The sequence below is a fragment of the Alexandromys fortis genome, unplaced genomic scaffold (genome assembly GCF_014885135.2).
Source record: "Alexandromys fortis isolate MF-2015 unplaced genomic scaffold, M_Fortis_MF-2015_v1.1 scaffold_28, whole genome shotgun sequence".
Taxonomy (NCBI): Eukaryota; Metazoa; Chordata; class Mammalia; order Rodentia; family Cricetidae; genus Alexandromys; species Alexandromys fortis.
In genome coordinates, this window is record NW_026067901.1 from 1,915,106 (window position 1) to 1,936,420 (window position 21,315).

At 46.5% G+C, this 21,315-nt stretch overlaps 1 protein-coding gene across 1 annotated transcript in view; it reads left to right on the forward strand.

The window, feature by feature from the left end:
- Positions 1–6,253, forward strand: part of Slc38a1 (solute carrier family 38 member 1) — a 72,810-nt gene extending 66,557 nt beyond the window's left edge. Inside the window, exon 13 of the mRNA XM_050131285.1 lies at positions 431–6,253. Coding sequence (XP_049987242.1) covers positions 431–676 — 246 coding nt within the window. The 3' untranslated portion in view covers positions 677–6,253. The remainder of the gene's footprint in view (positions 1–430) is intronic.
- The last annotated feature ends 15,062 nt before the right edge of the window (positions 6,254–21,315 follow it).

Genomic DNA, 21,315 nt, shown 5'->3' on the forward strand with positions numbered 1-21,315 from the left:
AGGGCACTAGACCTCATTACAGATGGTTGTGAGCCACCATGTGGTTGCCGGGAATTGAACTCAGGACCTTTGGAAGAGCAGGCAATGCTCTTAACCACTGAGCCATCTCTCCAGCCCAGTTGTAATTTTTTTAAAGTAGGGTCTCACTCTGTAAGCATGGCTGGCTTGGAATTCCTATATAGACCGGGCTAACCTGGAAGCCGCAGAGATCTGCCTGCCTCTGCCTCCCAAGGGCTGAGACGAAAGGAGAGTATCCCCACACCCAGTTCATTAGGTTGTAATCCTTTTAAAAAAGGAAGTCGTAAGGGAGACTCAGTCATTTGTGCCATGGACACACCCAAGGTGACCCAGAAGCCAAAGTGTAAAATGCAGAGGACCAGAGCCGTTTTCTGTTTGCCCATTCTGGCAGGACCACATCCACCCAGTTTAGAAGAGTCTGAAAAGTTCAGCCGTGGTTGTAATGGACTCCAAACACCACGGGACCCAGAGGAGAGGGCAGAGCGTTCCACTCTTCCTCCAGGGACCTGAGGGAAGTGCCGGTACATTTGAAATAACCCATGTTTCGTTGCTTCAGGCGGCCCTTTTCCTGGCGCTGGGGGTGTTGTTCTCCCTGATCAGCATCCCGCTGGTTATCTATGACTGGGCTTGCTCGTCCAGCCACGACGAAGGCCACTGAGACCGGCAAAGGAAAGCCAGCACCTGCCCCCGCCCGCCCAGCCAGTCACCCATCAGCAACCCTTCGCCACTTCTTTTGCAAGTTTACAGACAGACGGAAATGCACATGACAACACCCGGGCTGTGACACAGAGACCCGCTCTGGAACGACTCGTGTCCTCCTGGGATCGTGGATTTTATCTCTCCCAGGTTTCATGCAGTCATCTTTCCCTCTCGTTACGTGTTGTGGCTCCTTCTCAGTCCCTTAGAACTCTGAAAACACCATCATCGGGTGTATTTATTTGTCAGACACCGGGTTCTGAAACCGTTTTCCTACTGACGTCACCGCTCACACTATCTGTATCTTTTTAGAAAAGAAAATAATCTTAAATTGTATATATTTATTTTGCTTTACAGAAAAAAAAGGGTTTCAGGAAAAAAAAGGTTTCATAAATACTTTGCCTATTTTGGTTAACATAGCACACAGGGGTAATCCTTTGAAAGACAGGTTGCCTGCCATTGCTGCATCTGAGCATGCCCAGTATTCGAGGCGGCTCTGGTCACCCAGCATGGGCTGTCCTGGACCTGCTGGTACTCCATCCTGCTCCCACATGGAGCTAGTCCCTGGGAGTGTCTGTGGCTGGGCAGGGGTGGGCATGGCACTTGTGGAAATATATTGAAATGTGCATTTGGGAGAGCTCACAAGGGAAGCTTTGTTTTCCCCCTTGACATCTGATGTCACAGGTAACTCTAGGCTGAATCACCTGCTTGGGGGCCCCTGGCTCCTGCAGTGATGAATGAGACTGCCCCAAAGCCTAAGGAAACACTCCTGCTGCAGATGCCATCAGTCTACACCTGTATCACTGAAGGGGCAGGGGGCATGTGTGATGTGTTCATTTATGAGCCCGGCATCATTTAGTCATGTCCACCAGCTTTTTGCAACAGAGAATAATGTGTACCTAAGGATGGCCTGTCTTAGGTCGTCCTCTTTTGTATTGGGTACTTTACTTTAGGGGAGTCTTTAAAAGACTTGTTTTATATCTATAAATCTAGGTTATTACAAATACAAGAGTTTTGTACCTTAAATAAGCCTCATTTCTATTCTCCGTTAACTCTCCATCCAATATTGAAGGTAAATCTTCTGAGATAGTCTTTGTGGAAAACTTCTGAAGTCACGGTGTCCCCTCTTGCCCGAGCTGGGGAGGACAAGAGGCCCTTCCTCATCCGTGTTTCTTCCTGTTATCCCTCTACTGCCTGTTCCATGTGACCCACGCAAGAGGGCAGAGTCTCCTATGTTCTCCCTAGCACCTCCCGAGGGGACCAGAAAAAAATGACAAGGAGACTGAAAACTACAAGAGCTTTGGACATGGCAGCTAGGGAGCCCAGAGCCGCGTGTCCTGCTGGTGGCCACCTGCGGCTGGCCATAACTGCGGCTGGTCATGGCTTATTTACAGTAGGAAGTGCACATGCTGTGAGCACAGTGTGCCCCCAGGGCTCGTTTGCAGCCAGATGTATTCTGGTTGAATTCTCAGATACAAAAATGCACTGTGCACAGATTTCTTACCTAGAAACAGGTAGGATCTAATAGAGAGTTGGCAGAGGACCCAGACGCTTAGCTGTAGACTCTTTCTGCTGACTAAAGTCCCCAAAGCTCTTCAGGAATCTCATGAGAGTCTCACAGAGATGTCCCTTTGTACAATCAGGTCCCTTAGATAAGGTAGGTGTCCAAGGTCCTGCCACCATCCTCCTGGGAAAGAAGGAAAAGCTACTTCCTGTATCACATCATCACCTTGGTACAGTGCTTCAGAGTCTGTTGGCCTTGAGCTCAGACAACTGAACTCCGGGGCCTAGATAGGAAAAGGGTAAAGCCCACAGCTGCCTCTGCCCTTTGCGGAAATGCTCTCCATGTCATGGGGAATGATAGAAAATTTGTAGCTTGTTCGGCACTGTTTAAAATGTATCGACTCAGTTTGCAAGCCATCCAGCCCTTTGTTTTCCTCCTTATTCTGTAACCATCCTTCATCCTTTTTACATTCACAAAGTGAATTCAAACACTCTCATTAACTCTGGGATGTGCTGTGATTTTGGATCTCTGGATTTCATGTGTTGGTAAAATTACTGTATTATTTACAGTATATTTATTTGCAGGAAGCACATTGTTGTTGATGTTTGTGATGTGTGTTTTATTTTAAAGCTCCTTTATGTACGGCCCCGAGTTTGTTGGACTGTAATAGACCCTACTGTCATTCTTCAGGGACCACAGATGAATTCCGTGCTTTCTGTGGTATTTCCTGTATACTGTTCTTACTCTTGTTCAGAATAATGAACTGGTAGCCAAAATATACCTGTATCACAGATGTTAGTTAGGATTCAACAGCACAATCAAATGCAATAGACATTTTCCTGCTAAATTCGTAGACCCGAGAGTAGTAGACCTTAGCTGTGGGAAGCGGTGCTTTCCATTGGCGCATAGGATCTCCATACTGTTGGCCAGGGCCAGTATCATACAATGTCCTCTGGCCGTTGTAACACAGAATACTGTTGATTCCTAGCTTAGTGTTGCTGGTTAGAAGCAGGATTAGCAGAATGTGCAGAAAGAAAACCCATCTTTTAGGCATGGACAGGCAGCCCCCAGGTCACAGGGAGAATGTAACTCCAAAGTGTTGTAACCTGGAATGGGTTTTCTGTGACTGGGTTGTATGTGATAATTTGGCCCCAGAGCAGCGGGGAAAGACTGCCAAACCTAGAGTTGGGGTGCAATGGAATAGTGCAACAGGACTGCAGAAGACAAACCCCCAGATAGAACTGGGGGAGGGGGGTGTGGATTCAGACTCACCAAGAGTAAACCATGGCCTGTTGTTGTGGAATCCAGACTTCATCTCTGCCACAGTGTCTGCTGGACACTGAGTTTGGGGTTCCTGCAACATTAGAGGAACTAAGTTCAGAAACGGGCTGGTAGGGTAGTGATAAAGGAGGAAGAGGGATTCCTTAGCTACCCACCTTTTGTTTTCTCCAAAACTACCAAACTTGGCCTGGCTGCTTCCGGTTCTGTGGCCTTTCCCTCCTAGAGTTTGCCTCCTTCTTGGCCACTAACACCACATCTCCTTGCAGGAGAGCCATCTTTGAGAGCAGCACACGACACTTTTAATATCTTCTGTCTCAACCATGATTTAGCTGCTCGGTAATCAGACACAAAATGGGTCAACATCTACTTTCTTTCTTGTATGTTTATGGACCATATTGAGAAGTGTAAGAGCACCATTGGGGTGGGTTGCAGATGACCAAGGTCTGCGGTAAGATGTCTCAGTGTTTCAGAGGATACCTCCAACAATTATGCCAAGAATTCTGGAGTTCAGCTCAAGCCCCCAAGCTGGTGTTTCTCAAATTGTGGCCCCCAGGCAAGCAGCATGGACCGCATCTACAGACACATCAGAATGCCAATCCTCCGTGTTGCCAGATGCCGTGGACGACGCAACCTGTTCTCTGCGAGTCTCAGGTCTAGACTCCAGGTGATGCCAGCCGCATCAATTTGGGAGCCACTCTTGAGCCAATCTCCTGTCAATCACAGCTCAGAAGATAGTTCCCGGGGTGAGGAATTAGAGCCAGGACTCAGAAAGGGAGGGAAAGAACCCCAGCCAGTGTCTCTGCAAATGAAGGAGACATCTTGTGTGAGACCCCTACCTGTGTCCCCTCCTGCTGGAAGTGCATGAGTAAAACTCAGGGTGCCTGCACTTTAGGGGAAATGGCCTAAGGCACTAACATATTTTCTTACAGTTGTGAAGACACCGAATTGAGACTTTACAAAATGTAGGTAAATTTAAATGCCTTATTAGAATGCAACTCCACGGGTATCGCTGAGTTTCAAGGAATTGGTTCTCCAAGAGGACTGTGTTCGTGGTTGGCTAGAGAGCCAGCCTGCTAGGTGCAAGGCCCTGGTGAAGTTCAGTCCTGGCATTGGAAAAATATAAAATACCAGTACAATAAGTAGTCTAGTGAAAGGTCCGCACTGCTGTGGGAGCTGCCAGGGGCTGTGCAGGAAGAGCAGAGCCCAGCCTGTCTCTGGAGCTTGGTGTGAAATGGCATTGTTAATCGGAGTAGGGCAGAGGTGGTTAGTATCATATGCATGGTCTATGCCTTAGGGCAAAGCTTCCGTTCATTCATCAAGGGGATAGGCTTTAAGAATGACATTGCCGGGCAGTGGTGGAGCGCTCGGGAGGCAGAGGCAGGTGGATCTGTGAGCCTGGCCTACAGAGCGAGTTCCAGGACAGGTTCCAAAGCTACACAGAGAAACCCTGTCTCGAAAAATCAAGAGAAACAACAAGGAATAGCATTGCCTGTTCAGAGGAACATCTGGGCACTCAGAAAAAGAAGTCACACTGCCACCTCGCAATTTAATCAGTTTTTTCCTCTCAGGAGGGCAGATCCGAGAATCCTGCAATGGGACATGCTTCTCTAAAATGCAGTGGGTTACTGATAATAATCAAAGACTTTGGGGTTGTGGGTAATAACTGAAAATAATGCTAAACCTAAAGGGGTGGGTTCTTGAAGAATAATGCAAAATTGACATGGATGCAGATGTCTTTCTTAGGGGTCCCCTGAGGAAGAACCATAAAGCACTGGGCCTGTCTGTACAGGCTTGAAGAATCTATGCAGCTGAGGCTCACTTTAGGAATCCTTCCTTTGTATGTAAATATGTTGTAAATACATAGGAGGCTGTATATTTTTGCAGTTGTTGATCCACATGGAAATAGAGGTCACTAGTCCCTGCACATAAGAAATATACATTCTCATAGATGTTAGTGGTTTTGTTTTGGAATTAGAAGAATTTTACCTTCTCTCCCATAGTTCTGTCAATGTAAACCTGGAGCCTAAACCTTAATTGTTTGGAAAAAGAAGTGCTGAGAAATAACTGCTTTGATTTCATATGCTGCTGTTAAGATCTGTTATTTAGATGATACAAATAAGGACAACTTAGAAGAAAATCATTGTCATATAGAAACAGACTTGCCCAAAATGAGAAGTTGTTTCTTCATAATGTTCTTTCATGGTTAACATTGATGCTACTGCATAGGATTTAAGAAAACAGAAGTTAGGGAGGGTTTTTTGTTTTTTCTTCTTCCAAAATGGAATTATCTTTTCCCAGACTTTGGGATCCTTGAGGGGAGGGCTGAATATTCTTATGAGCACAGATTTGAAGGAAAACATCCTGTTATTTAGGGTTTTGAAGGTCTTGCATGTTTGCCTTTAAGTGTTGATGCCAACATAGACTGTCTTGTCTGCCCCCCCCCATCACTTGAAACTTAACCATTGGTACGTAATACAGTCTCTAGAGTCCAATGTGTCTTAGACTCTCTCTGACTCAGTACATGTAGCAAACCACTGTTTTATTAATGTAAAATCTTGTAAATGATTTCCGGTGGGCATCCAAAGTGAGCCACAAGTCACAAAACTTTGCTGACAACTGTCCATCTTGGGAAGTTGGGTTTGTTTGTTTGTTTGTTTTTTCAGGGTGTGGTATAAATAAGAAAGTGTGGGAAGCTATGTTCTATAAAGGCAGTGTTAACATAGTTTTCAAACATTAAAATGTGAATTAAAAGTACCTGTGCGTCTTGTGTGATTCTCCAGGCAGCCATGATGAAAGGGCAGCAGTGCTATGCACGCTGGTGAGTTCCTGGAGGAGGGCTTGACCACACAGTGTGGTTCTAGATCATGTGTGTGCTGGTGACTTCCTGGAGAAGGGCTTGATCACACATCTTGGTTCTAGATCATGTGTGTGCTGGTGAGTTCCTGGAGGAGGGCTTGATCACATGCCATGGTTCTAGATCTTCAAGAACCTAGACTTTAGGTGGGCCTGATGGTAGATGCCTATGCTCTAGCAACTTGGGAGGCTGAGACAAGAATATGGAAAATGGACCAGCTTGGGCTATATAGCAAGGTCTTGTCTTTAAAAAAATGTTTTTTGTTGTTTGTTTTATTTTGTTTTTAGTGGTATCATCTGGTCTGGCTCATGCATGTGTCCCCACTCTTTGGAATCAGTAGACTGGACACAGTGTTTCCAACTTCTGTTGTATTGCAGTAACCTCTCACACTGCAGCCACCCTGAGATCAGGAATCCTGTCCACACATACACTTTACCTTGGGAGAAATCTAGCCTTTGAGCTTTCCCATCACTTGCTCTTCTTACCTTAAGAAGATTTTGATAGGCAAGAAGGCCAGGGTCAGATACACAAATTCCTTGTGTGAACAGTTACTGCAAGGATAGCCTGGGGTTTTTGCTTTTTTTCCCCCCATTACTGGACAACAGCCCATCTTACAGAGCCACAATGGCGCATACAGATCTCTAGAGAGAAGTAGGAACACAGGTATCCAAGCTAGGAACCCCAACCTAGCTTCGTTAGGCATAAAGCTGATACCATTAAAGTTACATGTCTTTTGTGTCATGTGTGTGTGTGTGTGTGTGTCTTTTTGAGATAGAGTCCTGGCTGGCCTGGAACTCACTATGTAGACTGTGCTGGCCTGGAACTCACAGAGATTTGGCTGTCTCTGCCTCTTGAGTGTTGAGATTTAAAGGCGTGCACCACCACACCTCCACAAACTTCTTAAGTGATAGAAGTCACAAGGGCAAACACTGTAACAATGACTTTTCACTGTTGTTGCTATGAGCCTTTTGATGGCTCTGACGCCTGCCACTGTCACTGTGTGTGTGTGTGTGTGTGTGTGTGTGTGTGTGTGTGTGTGCTGTTCTCTCTGTCCCCTGTAACATCTTTGTTGGGCTAGGCTTGGTCTGCCCCAACCCTGGAGAATAAACGAGGCCTTGTGAAAACTACACACACCTTGGGTCATGTTTGCTTGCACACTACAGACGTGAAATTGCTCTAATTAGTCCAGAGAGATAGATGGGGCCCAAATAATTGAGCCTTTAAAAAAAAAAAGAAACCTCTGGTTACTGTGAATTTTAGCCTAATTCAAGTTGGATTATGATCCCTGCTTTGCTAGAGTTAACACAGTATCAAAATGACCAGATTGTCAATTCATCTTAAAGCTGCAGCAGTAAAACCAAATTAGTATTGGCATAAAAATAATTGCCACCGTGGGTAGCACAAATGGGACCAGAACAGTGGTCTCTAGAACCTATGGAGAAGATAGAAGTTACTCGTTAAATACTGGGGGAGGGGTAGTCTTTGAGGAACGTAAACCAAGATCACCATTACCTTATGTCTAAAGAGAACTCAAAGACCTTTAAACAACTCATAGGTGCACATACGCACACAAACAAAACACAAATGAGCAACTTGTGTACTTGAGACATGACTTAAAATCGTGTTAATTAGCTAGCTTGCATTTATTTATTTATTTAAGACAGAGACTGCATAGCCCAAGCTGGCCTGTAATTGACTATGTAGACCAGGCTGACCTCAGACTTATGGGCAATCCTCTTACGTCAGCCTCCTGAGTGCTGGGATTAGGGCCATGAGCCACTATACCCAACTTTAGCTCGTTTAATAACTGAGGAACAAGATGTTTTAAAATGATTTACAACGTGAGGCATGGAAGTACACTCGAGAGAATGTGGGAGGAGGAGAGCAGTCTAGACTACACGGAGCGTTTGAGCCCAGCCCTAAACTATGTAATAAGAAATTGAAGCATTAAAAAAAAAAAGCAAGGCTCTGGATTCAGTATTTGAGCAGAAAGCCTAGGTGGGAGGTTCAAAGAATTCAAGACCAGACATGGAAGTAATCAGTGTAAAACTGCCCTTCTCAAGCAAGACAAGCCTATTAGTATCTCAACCGGAATTCACCTTTTCTCTCTGGACAATAAAAGTTTCTGTTTCTTATCAGTTTGCTACAATTTACAGGATCGTAAAATAGCTTAAAGAAAAACAAATTAAAAGTGGGGCTCAAAAACAGCACTTAGGATCTAGGGAATGACATAACACAGAAGAGAAATACCTTCGTTCACTGGAAGTTCACCAAATAATCTTCTTCACCTCTTTTAAAGTCAATTTTTTTGACTTCCCTTTTGGTTGCAATAAAAAGTCCCATAGATTATTCTTGGTAATTCAGCTATTCTCAAGAGGGTTGGCCTGTTTGCCTGCATAGGTGTGTCTCTGTGTAAAGTGATCATAAAGGCTTCCTTTGCAATCTAGAACTGTGCAGTGTTGACTAGCTACGGGGCAATAGAACACACCTTTAAAGGTTTATTGTTTCCTAGTTCCAAGCTTGGAAAGGCAACCTAAGGAATGAATACATTCCCCTGTACTGTCTATATATCTGTGAGAATACCTTTCTACTTCAATTTTCCTCTCAATGAGGTTCCTGGTCTATGAGGAAGTACACTTTATAGTCTATCCGAGATTAGTGCCCTTTGGAACTAGGGTGCAGGTTACAGGTCAGAAGATTGGTTCTAGGCCAGTTTTGTTTTTTGTTGTTTTGGGTTTGTTGTTGTTGTTGTTGTGTGGTTTTGTTTTGTTTTGCTTTTGTTTTGGAGTGGGGACTTTGCAGGCACTCACTCCTTGACATATCTGTCAAATGACAGCATTCTCCAGCGTGGTCTTCTAAGGCAGGCCAAGGTTACACAATTTAGTTTTCAGATCATCCAGAAAAGAACTTTCAGATGAACCAATACACATGATTGCATTGCTTGACAAAAGGAGAGGGATTTGGTCACACTGTTCAGTAGGTGCCAGGGAGATTTAACTCTGTTTTGTTGAGCAGATTCTACTGCGCTGTTATAAAGACAGCTTGAGATGGAAGAGCTATGGCTTCCTTATATAGACATGAAATGGAGTGTTAAAACCCATCAGCTTGAGGAAGCTTTTCTCCTTGGGTCATCCCGCCCTTGGGGTTTCTGTTCTGCTCAGTCTTGGGTTGGCACTTGGCATCTATAAAGCTGTTGCTTCTAGATTGAAAACAGTCCTGAACACTCACCCTCTCCTGGTACAGCATGAAATATGTCCAGGGAATGTCAGCTCAGAAGTCTGTGCCCAAGTGTGTCTCCTCTTGGAAGTGTCAATAGCTTAAGGTCCTTGGCACGCAATCTCTCTCTGTGAGACTCTGGGGAAGGAAGGCCTTGCTGGAGATCCCAGTGTTAGCTTGTGGTTTGTGACAGTCTTGGCCAAGTTTCAGGAGCAGAAATCAGTTTGTTAAAAAGACTAGACCCTGATGGCTGCAGCTGATACACTGTGATAGCTCTGGCTGTCGTTTTACCCACACCATAGGTCTTCCTAAAATAAACTCACAGGGCTGTGTAGCGATCCACTGACAGGTCTCCCAGGAACTGCCAGCATCCCATTTTATGTCTTCAAGGCTTTTCTTTTTTCTTCTTCTCCTCCTCCTACTTTTCCTCCTTCTCCTTGCTTTGCTCCTCTTCTTCCTCTTCTTACTCTTCTTCCTTTTCTTTCTTCTTTTTTCTGAGACAGATTTTCTCTGAGAATTTCCTGAGAAAGCCCTGGCTGTCCTGGAATTTTCTCTGCAGACTAGGCTGTCTTTGAACTCAAAGATCATGGATCCTGCCTCTGCCTCCCGAGTGCTGGAACTAAAGGCATGTGCCAATATACCCAGCATTCTTCAAAACTTTTCTACAAAGTGTATATCTCCATCTCGTGTCATATAGTAAGGAAAGCTCTCTCAGTTCAAAACATAGAAGCCACACACACACACACACACACACACACACACACACCTATTACCAAAGAAGGAAAAAAATACCCAAAGCTCAAAATAAAGAGAAAAGGTAATATTAGACCAGGACATACTGTTTACTATTGAATAACCTGTCCTTCTGTCAACATGAACTTTCTTTTCTTGGTAGAAATGAAAGTGCCTTCTACTCAGTAGAAAAATAACCTCAAAGGTCATCTATTTAAATGGCCACCTTAGTCTATTATCCCCTAAAAAATACACAGTGAGTTAAAGACGAAAACAAAAACATACAAGAAAGTACATTAGGGGAAAAAGGAGAAACAGAAGGTGAAAATGATAGAAAGGAGGAAAGCCAGAGTGTGGTGCACAGGAGCTGGAGGGTCAGAGGTCAAGCCCATCCTTCACTGCACAGCGAGCATGTGGCCAACCACAGCTAGAGACTCTGCCTCCAGAAAGCAAAAGTGTACGTCTTAAAGCCTTGTGCAGCATAGGCGGACACATCTGTGAATAGACCAGGCTCCCAAGTGCTAGCTGGGAACTTTTGACTTAAATTTGGCCTTCTGGAACAGCTTAGCCCTTGCCAGTGGGCATGAGAGAAGCTGCCCTGTCTTTGGAAAGTCTGGCTCTTCTGGAAGGCTTAGAAGCAGGGTTCTCTCCTGAGTGAGGGACGGTTAGAGAGTGCTGTAGGTAGATTGGGGAAACAAGAGCAGCCTATCACAACTTTTGTTCCCAGATGACAATTTCAGGAGAGACAGGGGGAAGGCACAGCAGCTGGTACCTAAACAGGACCAAAAAGAAAAAGAGGGAGGACCCAAGGACCCAGTAAAACACCTGACACAGACTCACAGCTTAGGGACTCCCATCCCACACGGGACTGTTTGCTGTGTCGATGAAGCGGTTATTCTCACTTTCTCCACATTTGACTGGATCTTCTGTCTTTCCCCGATGTTGGATTCTTTGTCTGTCCCATGGACAAGCTCACCAGTCCCCTAGAGGACCACCATCAACACCAAAGCCCCACTTCTTAGGGGCGTTCATCGGAGCTTGGGGAAGAATTGAGTACAAGGTTGGGATGCCTGATTGAAAACCTCAAAGGACTCAGAAGTAAAGTAAGTGCCCGCCTGGTGTTCTGAGGATGCCTTTCAGGTGAGCCCCTCTCCAGCCACAACTAGGGCTTCTGGAAGTCACTCCCTCCTCCACAGGGAGTAGGGAGAGGAAGCTATTGGATTCCGACAGAACAACGCGTGTGATCTCACATGGCTAAACAGAATGCGTTCAGTGCCCACCCAGGGCGTTGTATCATCACTTCTAACCAATCCTCATCTTGAGAGGGAAGGCTGGGGGAGGGTGGATTCTTCACTTGCTAATCTTGTCTGTCCTTTTTCCTGTACCTACAAGACTACATGCCTGGAAAGGTCCATGGGGAAGGTCACTCCTCTGCCCATGTCCGGACCCCTTTAATTGCCCCTCCTGTGTTTCCATGGGGTTGGTCAACTGAGGCCATAAAAAACTAGCTGCTGGGGCTGGAGAGATGGCCCAATGGTTAAGAGCACTGATTGCTCTTCCAAAATTCCTGAGTTCAATTCCCGGCAACCACATGGTGGCTCACAACCATCTGTAATGAGGTCTGGTGCCCTCTTCTGGCTTGCAGACATACACGCAGACAGAATATTGTATACATAACAAATAAATAAATAAATAAATGTTTTTTTAAAAAAAAAAACTAGCTGCTTGTGCTGTGTTAGGATCAGCGGCTTTTAAAATTGGGTAGTGAGGAAGTCCTTTGTGGTCCCGAGGCACACTTATCTGGCCACACAGTTGGCTGGCCTGTGTCTGTCATCTGTGTGAAGATCAGGAGTAAAGCGACCCTCTGAGCAGAAAGGAACGACCCAGTCCTTTCACAGCTGACTCGTCTAACAGGCAGGACGTCCGGCGTTAGTGAGTTCACGGGATTCTCTACGGGCCTCCTATTTTAAAGCTATACACAAAGGTGGGTGGGTGGGACTATTTACCAATCGTTTTCTGATGCTTCCGTCCCACCCCAGACATCACCCCCTTAGCGGCCCCTGGCCTAGGGATCTCTGGAGGTCAGTGGATATTGTTGTGCTACTGTCCAGGGGTGCCCTTGCAGACATCCACCGAGTGCCGTGGCCTCTTCTAACGGTCCTTGGGACTACAGACTACGGCCACCTTGCTCCTCCCAGTTATATGATGGCTTCAGAACTTCCCTCATTCATTCTGTTTGTGGCCTTTTGTAAACCTCTTCCTGCGAGAATGGCAAAGCAAGTGTGTTGAAGAATGACTGCGTCAAAAATGTCTTGATACACACGGAGCTAAAGTCGACCCAAGGGTGACCTGGCCTGAGGAAAGACTTCAGGAGGAAAGTGAGAGATGGCAGGGGCTGAGCCGTGGGTGGGTGCGGACTTGAGAACATGGTAGCTCTTCTCTATCTGCCACCTTCTGTCGTGTTGCTGAAACTGCCGCTCGTCGGGAAGACTTAGACCTCCAGGCACTCAAACAACACAAAAACCTGATTTTTTTTTCCTGTCAGGAGGCATGATCCTGATATCTCTTGAGTGATGAGGAAAAATGGCTGCCTCTAGGGAAGCCCCAATATTACCCTTCGACTGGGCCAGTTCTACAGAACATAGAGAATGGTCTAAGGTTCCCTCTGTCCGACTTTTCTTCAGCTTCAAGACCACCTAGAATTAGTCCGTAATTGTTAGCTAGATCCTGCTACTATGATGGTTGTCTTTGGTTCGGCTCCCCTGCCTCTGCAGTCATGGGGCCTCCTATCTAACCCTATAACCACACTGCCTGAATCTACTTTCGTAAGCCTAGCTCCTCTAAAGCCAAAACTCCTAACCTGGTTCCTGTACTCTCCAGGACCTTGTCCACCCTAACAGAAGGACCTCGGGTAGTCCTGAGGCTTCTCAACCACCTCCAAAGGGCCCTGAGATGCTTCCCTTGCAGGAGATCATGGGAGAAGACTCCAGAGCCTCCTCTTTTTTTTTCTACTCTGCTATTATTTCTTCATGGTAAAACATTCACACCTCATTCCACTTTTTCAAATTCTTCTCTCATATATCACATCCCAGCCACAATTTCCCCTCCTTCCCTCCCCCAAGTCTCTCCTTCCCACCTCTCCTCTCACCCAGATCTACCCTCCCTCCCTCCATCGCCCCTCAGAAAAGGGCAGGCCTTCCAGGGACATCGACCATACATGGTATAATATGCTACTATAAAACCAGACACATACCATCACTTCACGGCAGATGAGACAACCCAGGAGGAGGAATGGAGTCCCATAAGTAGGCAAAAGAGTCAGTGCCCACCCCCACCCCCACTCCCACTCAGGAAGCCAAGCTACTCAGCCATAACATATATGCAGACAACCCAGGTCAGACACCTCCAGGTTCCCTGATCTCTGAGCCCTGGCCAGTTGATTCTGTGGGCCCCTGACCCCTCTGGCTCCTCGGATCCTCTTGCCCTCCACCACAGGACTCTCTGAGCTCTACCTAATGCTTGGCTCTGAGACTCCAAGTCTGCTCCTCTCAGTTGCGGGATTTAGTCTCTCTGGCCAGACCCTCCCCTTATTAGTAGAGAATAAAGCTATCAAAAAGGAATTAAGTGGAGTCATTGGGAATCCTGATCAATATGTATGGGCCTCCCGGCATCTGAGCAGTCTCTATGACACGGCCTGGCGGCATGTCATCTTAGATCAGACCTGGACTTCAGTGAATAGACAGAGGGTAAGAGAATGGGAGAGAACTGTAGCTCATGGCGACTGCACAGTAGATCTGAGACCCACAGGCCTGAGTTTCCCTGGGAGCCCAGGCAATCCCTTTGAGTGGTCCACCCTGGGATGTCATAGGGAGAGAAAGCATTTGATCTGTTGTGTTTCTGAGAGATTAAATAAAGCAGCAAAGATTAAACCTCTCAATGACTGCCAGATGAGGGTCATTTGCCAGGAAGAAAGGGACTCTTCTAGTGCCTTAGATAAAATCATGTCCTCAGCTCTGACTTCTGAAGGAATGCCGGGGCGACTGGGATAGTCCTCCTTTGAAACAATGCATGGCACACCTTTTCTTCCAAGGGACTTGAGTCACATGATCTTGAAACCAACCATCTGGTAACATATGTCACCTCAGCCAAAGTCATAAAGTCCTTTCAGAACTTACACAAGGAGGTCTAGAAATGAGAGACACAGAGTCTCTCCCATTCTCTTCTGGGGATGTAGTTCTTGTCAAAACAATCAGGGAGCTACCTTCTCTAAGTGCCAATAAGAAAGGCCCCAATGTCATTGTATCCATTCCTGTGGCTGTTAAGGGTGGTCGTGTGGACTCCTGGATCTAACACACCAGGATCAAGAAGTGGCACTTCACACTGTCCCCTCCTGAGGAGAATCCAGCAAGCTTGTCCCCAGAACATGCTCATATGAGACAATGGAGGACTCCAGACTGCTCTCCAGGAAACAGCCATCTAAGCTCTAGACAAGCAGCATTCTTTGACAGCCACACTACCCTCTCTGGCTGGACTCCATTCAACTGCTACCATGTGGAATTTTGTTGGAAATGTCAGCCCATTCTGGGCCACATCCTTTTTCCTGTAGCTGGTCTCTCTGTTACTAAACTCACAATGAAAAACATAGAAGCCTGGGGAGAAAAACCCAGGGAGAATGACCCCAACCCCTGGGCTAGACACACCTTCCATCAACTAGAAAACTGTTCCAACAATAGAGTTCTGGCTACATGCAAATGGCCGCTAAGGTCAGTTCGTCCAAACTATCAGACTACATAGATGGAGCCTCAGGTGCCATGCTGGCTTGACTTCTCTCACAGTCCCATAACCCAGTCCTAAGAGCCTGCCTCATAGAAGGACTCTGTCCTGCATTAACAATTCCTGAACACTACACTCTCTCATCCCAAAGCAGCTGGAGAGCTCATTTCCCCATCTCCAACAGGAATTGGTATTGATCTCTGAGGTGTAGAATGGGGGAGAGTTAGAGTATATGTAGAAGGAGAGAGAGAGGGGAGGGGGAACAGACAGACAGACAGAGACAGAGACAAAGGGAGAGAATAAGACGAGAGAGAGAGAGAGAGAGAGAGAGAGAGAGAGAGAGAGAGAGAGAGATCCTTAAAATGGTAATTTCTCCTCTCCAGGAGATATGACTAGATATCCTAGTTGGGTTTATTTTTGTCAACTTGAGCCAAACTAGTTATCCAGGAAGAGGAACCTCTGCTGAGAAAATGCCTCCATTAGATCACCTGTAGGAAAGTCCATAGGGCATGTTCTTTGTTAATGATCGAAGTCTGTGTCCACTGTGGGTGTTGCCATCCCCTACGCAGATGGTCCTATAAAATCTAAGAAAGCAAACTGAGCAAGCCATGGGGAGAAAGTCAATGAGCAGCACTACTCCACGGTCTCTGATTCAGTTCCTCCCTCCAGGTCCCTTCCTTGAGTTCACACCCTGACTTTTTTTCCTGGAATTCTTAGAGGTTGCAAAGGCATGAAGGAAAGATCCACGCTCCTTTCAAAGCTTTCAAAAATGCCTTTGATGGTCAAATAATGTCCTTACGCCTGGATCTTTTCCTTAGAGTTTTTTTTAATGGAGCCCACACCTGTCTGATGGCTAGCATATCCCCGATTTCTTAGCTTGTGACTGGCACGGGTGAAGTTTAAGTAGTATAGCAAGAATGTCCTGCTGATGTTGCAACCTTGAATCTTGGCAAATAAAATCCTGTTTGGTTTTTATTTGTTTTCCTGGTTGTTGTTGTTTGTGTTTTGGTCATTTTGTATGGTGAAGGTGTTAGTGAAGGTGGGGTCATACTTAGTGTGTGTGGCAGGGAGTCATCCTGAATACCATCTGATGACCCTTCTTCATTCTGTTCAAAATCAAAGACATTGTTCTGTTTTTCCAAAGTCCTTTCTCTAAATGACAGACTGTCATGGCCAACCACAGAGAGTACACAACACATTCTAACCAAAGGGCCTGTTCAAGTGGTGCCTGGGATGGGACATCTGGACCATTCTCAGGAGCCTCCTGGGGTTCCCCTCAGAGATCTCTGAAAGCTCTCAGGCCACATCTTCTTTTCAAGCAGTGTTTGGGGGTGGGGTGAGTGCGTGCTATGTGGGACGTATGTGAACACACACTATCTACCAAAGTCTGGTATTACCGGGCCAGGAACTGACTCCAAGCAGTAAGTTAGTAAGTCATCCTGCCCACTGGCTGTACCCTGCAGAGGCTTCTGATACCGTGCAGATACCAAGAGAGTTTACCGTGCACTCTCTTACCTGAAACTGGCTTTCTCATTTCTTAGCTGTGCCAAAGTGCCCTGACCTCAGGGTTTTGACTTGCTGTTGCCGCTGAGGTCAGAGTCCCCTGTAGTCACTAACACAGATTATTCATGACAGTTGTCCTCCCTGCCCTCAAGCATCTCCTCAGATGCCCCCTCATCACTGAGCCCATCCCGGAGACAGCAACTCCTCTATTCCAGTCACATCATACTCCCTAAATCCCTGACTTGGCTCTCCTCTCTCCCTAGCCGCCTTTGACCCCCCTGGAAACACTTTTATTAGCACATCTCTTGTGACTGGTCTTTCTGTCTCCAGTTGGAATACAGTCCCCTAGAAGGCTGGGTTCACATCTACTTGGGTCCCTGCAATATTTCAGTACCAGAGAGGCAGCCAACGAACTTTGTTGAATGACGAGGGTGTGGGGGGATAGTAAGTCACAGGAAGTCCTTGCTCCTCCCCAAGGAGAAGTAAGCCAATACAGAATTCAACTCTGCAATCCCACACTGGTTTCTCTCTCTGAGTTTGATCCCCTGAACGCACATGGTAAGGGAGAAATGACCCCTGCAAGTTATCCCCTGACCTCCACCCAAGTGTGGGCAGACACACACCAACACACACAATACACACACACACACACACACACACACACACACAAGACAGAGAGAGAGAGAGAAAGGGAGAGAGCACGCAGTTAAATGCAATTTTTTAAAAAAAATGGCTAATATTCTTCTGTAGTATGCCATTTCTAAAATTAGCATCATTTGCCAAGACTTCTACAGAGCTGCACCCAGGGCTGACGTCGTCTTTGAACGCTGAACTGACAGTGAACGCCAGAGATGTGAGTTGGGATTCACACACAGACCCTGAAGTCCTGTTTGGATTCATATCTTCCTGTCTGGCCACCTCAGGTCTGTCCCTTGATATCATGATGGCTTTGGAAGGTTTTGCCTTTGTCAACATGAATAGTATTAGCTACTTTCCATGGAATCACTGTGAGGATTGAGTGACTTGCACTAATTCACACCAATGTGCAAGGATGCATCTTCTTTTCCCTCTGAAACAGTTCTTCAGATTCAGTTCTAGCAATTCTAAGAATCTAGCATGAATAAGCCAAGAATATAAGTTTTTAGTTCCCGTCTGTCTATAGACATAGACATTTGGGTAATTTTTACTGGTACATCACTACAAGAAATAGCCCTGACCTTGGGTCTTTGTAACTTGATACATCATAGGTGTGAATAGAAGGACATTAGCCCTGATTTGCAAGGAATAGATACTTGTATCATCGATTATCAACTTCCCACCCAAGACATGGCAAGACTCCTAATTTATACAGCTTTTGTTTTATACCTTTCATAAAGGTTCACTATATGGGTCCTTCCTTTTGCAGTATATTCCTAGGAACTGTATAGTTAGTCATAATTACAAACAGTATTTTCTCCATGATGCACCAGGCTCCAGATTATTTTATCACATCGGGTAGAATCAGCCTATACCAGGCATTCCCATCGTTCCCAAGATCATGACATTCTTTATATTTTATTTATATATTATATAATATATATTATATATAATTTTTGTATCATTAGGGACACTAAGTTAGTTCAGCGAGAAGGGACTCCTGCCACTGAGTCGACAACCTGAGATCAATCCCAAGAGCCCACACGAAAGAAGAAAAGAACCAACTTCTCAAGTTGTCCTTTGACTTACATTTGCGTGCTCTTGAAAACACACACACACACAAACACACACACACACACACGCACACACACAACCGCTCGCTGTGTTTTTAAAAGTTACCATGAGTTTAGCACTAAAAAGCTGCAGTAGTCTGGAAAGTTACTTTTGCCCCATATCTGGTGTTTTCTACAAAACTCATATGATTTTTCCCCCTCTCCAGAAAGTATAACAGAGTGCCAGAGGTCCGCCTAGGAACCAAAGGTGTTTTGCAGGTTTTATGGGGGAGTCTCGGTTATGAAGAACTTGCCCTAGGATGAGGGCTCCTCTGTAATCACACAACACAACCGGAAATACTGTGGTACAGCACACACTGCCCTTTACTGGGCCAGCCTCTCAGTCCTTCCCCCAGCGGTATTTCCATAGCTTGTCCGGGGTTCCGAGCACAATAGGGTCCACCTAGCAGCCCAGTCTGACTCTGGAGTTTTGGGGAGCTGTGCCCATCAGTTTGGTCATAGCTACAGACGCCAAGGCAAAGAAGCCAGGCTCCTCCTAGTGGTGGCACTCTAACATAGACGTCAGGGCAGTTCCTAGATCTCAGTGTCTGTGATCGGCAGCCACAGGGCCCCTCTGCAGCACCATAGGCTGAGGCAGGAACCGGGACAGATGAGGCAGCGAGCAGACACCCGAGACCAGTGGCACTAAGGGGCAATCTGGGCTCCGAGGATAGTACTGGCCCTTCCCGTCTTTCATGACTGTCCGCTCTACCCACACTGTAGTATCTAGACCTGTCACCGCCAGCAACTGCAGCTCCTTCATCTTGACTTCATGCTTTACATTCCTTTGTTTGTTTGGTAGCAGTGGGGTGGGGGTCTGTTCGTTTGCTTGTTGGCAGCTAGTCTCACTAGGTAGCCTTGGCTGGATTCACACTGGTAAGGTAATCATCCCGCCTCAGCCTCCTGGACCCTGGGTTCACAGCCATGTTTCACTACTTCCAACCACGCATTTCTTCCTCCCGTCCCCTCCCTATCCTCACCTCCCCGCCCTCCCCTCCCTTCCCTTTCTATTCTGCCACCTTCTTTTCTTTTATCCCTTCACAGTTCAGGCTGAACTTGAACCTTGCACACGCTAACAAACACTCCATCGCGGAGCTATGTCCCCAACCTTCCTTTGACTTTTTTCAATTTTGAGACAGGGTCTTGCTAAATTGCCCAAGATGCACCTGAACTCACTCTGGAGCCCCGGGATGGCTCTGAGGTTGTGATCCTTCTGCGTCCATCTTATGAGTTGCTGGAATTACAAGCCTGCAAGCCAGGCTCAGGTCATGCATTCCGTTTCTGAACGCAACCCTCCCAACCTGTGTGGTTTACTTCCTCCGTTCCCCAAACCAGGCAGCGTGTCTCTGAAATTCTCTATGTCCCTCGTGCCCAGCTTAAATCTGAGGACCACTCAAACTTCTGTACATTTTCATCTGGGCCCCCTATTTCCTTTCATTTCACTAGGCTGATTTGGCACCCCAGTCGACGTAAATATCCTTTCCCCTCTAGTTTCTTCTCTGCTCTGCTCCAGGCACTTGGAGCCTTTGGCAATGCCTCCCTTAAGCTCCCAAAGTTAGCTAGCGCAAGCTGTGTTCAGCCACTGATGGACATGGCAGAGGGTGGGAGGAGGAGGTGGGTCTGGTCTTCTCCCTCAGGCTACTGTTTCTCTCAGTGGCTGTCTTTAATGTTGCAGGCATGAGTGGACACCCCATCTCCTATAGCTTTCCTGTCTCAGGGTCCTGAGGACCATCCTTGCCTCTTGACCTTTAATCCCGGAGTTCTCTTCTTAACCTTGATGGCGTCACGAGCCCCACAGCTTCCCTTAACACTGCAAACACCTCGAGGGAACTGTCTCATCAGGTTCCTCTTTAGCGCGTCTGCCCTGGATCAGATCCACTCCTTAGCAAGGCCCAGCACCACATCTCCATACATTTTGGGAAAATGTCAGCATCCTGATAAGCTGTGCTGTGTGCACCTGACCAGAACCCAAGCTGTACCCCATCACCCACAGACTTGAGTCCATACGCCATTCTCCACTTCTCTTAAACCACTCTTGAGCCTCTTCTCTCTTCTTGAACCCCAAGCTTCTTATCCATCTCGAGCTCTCACATACATAGTTTTGTTATTCCTCCTTCACTGAGACAGTTGAAGCAGTCAGAAGAGAACCCCGTTCACCCACCAGCCGAACCATCCTCCACAGAGGTACTCTTGTGTCTCCACAGATGAATTTCCTATTCTCTATGGAAAGCCAGCCTCAGTACTTGGGGCCCATTCCAACGACGTTTGAGCAAGCGACTACTCGGCATTTGGGCACCTACCATATGTCAGCCTGGCTACTCGGGATGCACAAGTGAACAAAACAGAAAGATCACGCCTCATATAGAGCTTACATGGATTCCAGCAAAGGAGAGGAAGGCCAAACAGTGAACACAGTCTCTCCTTGCAGTGATGCCTTATCGGCCATAGACGTATGTTTGTGATTCTTCCCTCCCTCCCACTTACTCGTGACAGATCGGGGCAGGGAGAGGACCCTCCATGCCATTTGACAGGCAAAGCAAGTGCCTTCTCTTAAGCCTTTATCAGCTCCAATGTTGCTTCCTTCCTTTCCTGTCCGTTTGCAGCAATAAACCTAGAAGAAAAATCCATCCTTAATTTCTTCAACTGCCCTCCTTCTCCTTCACACAGACCACTTCAGCCAGGGTCCACTCCAGTCACTCTGACAAACTGCTTCTGTCAAGGTCACCAATGTTGACTAGTACAGTCAAGCCTGACTCTAACCTGACCCTCGGTGCTGTCCCAGAATCTCACACGCTCAGTTTTCACCCCATCTCTTCAGTCACTTCTTACTCTCTTGGTTTTTGCTTCTTCTAACTCATCCCCTTGTTGGATGGAGCAGGCTCAGCCAGTACCTCCTCCTGCCCCCTTTCTTTGTTTGTTTGGTTTTGTTTTTGTTAAGACAGGCTCTCATGTAGCCTAGCCAGGCTGGCCACAAACTCACTACGCAGCTG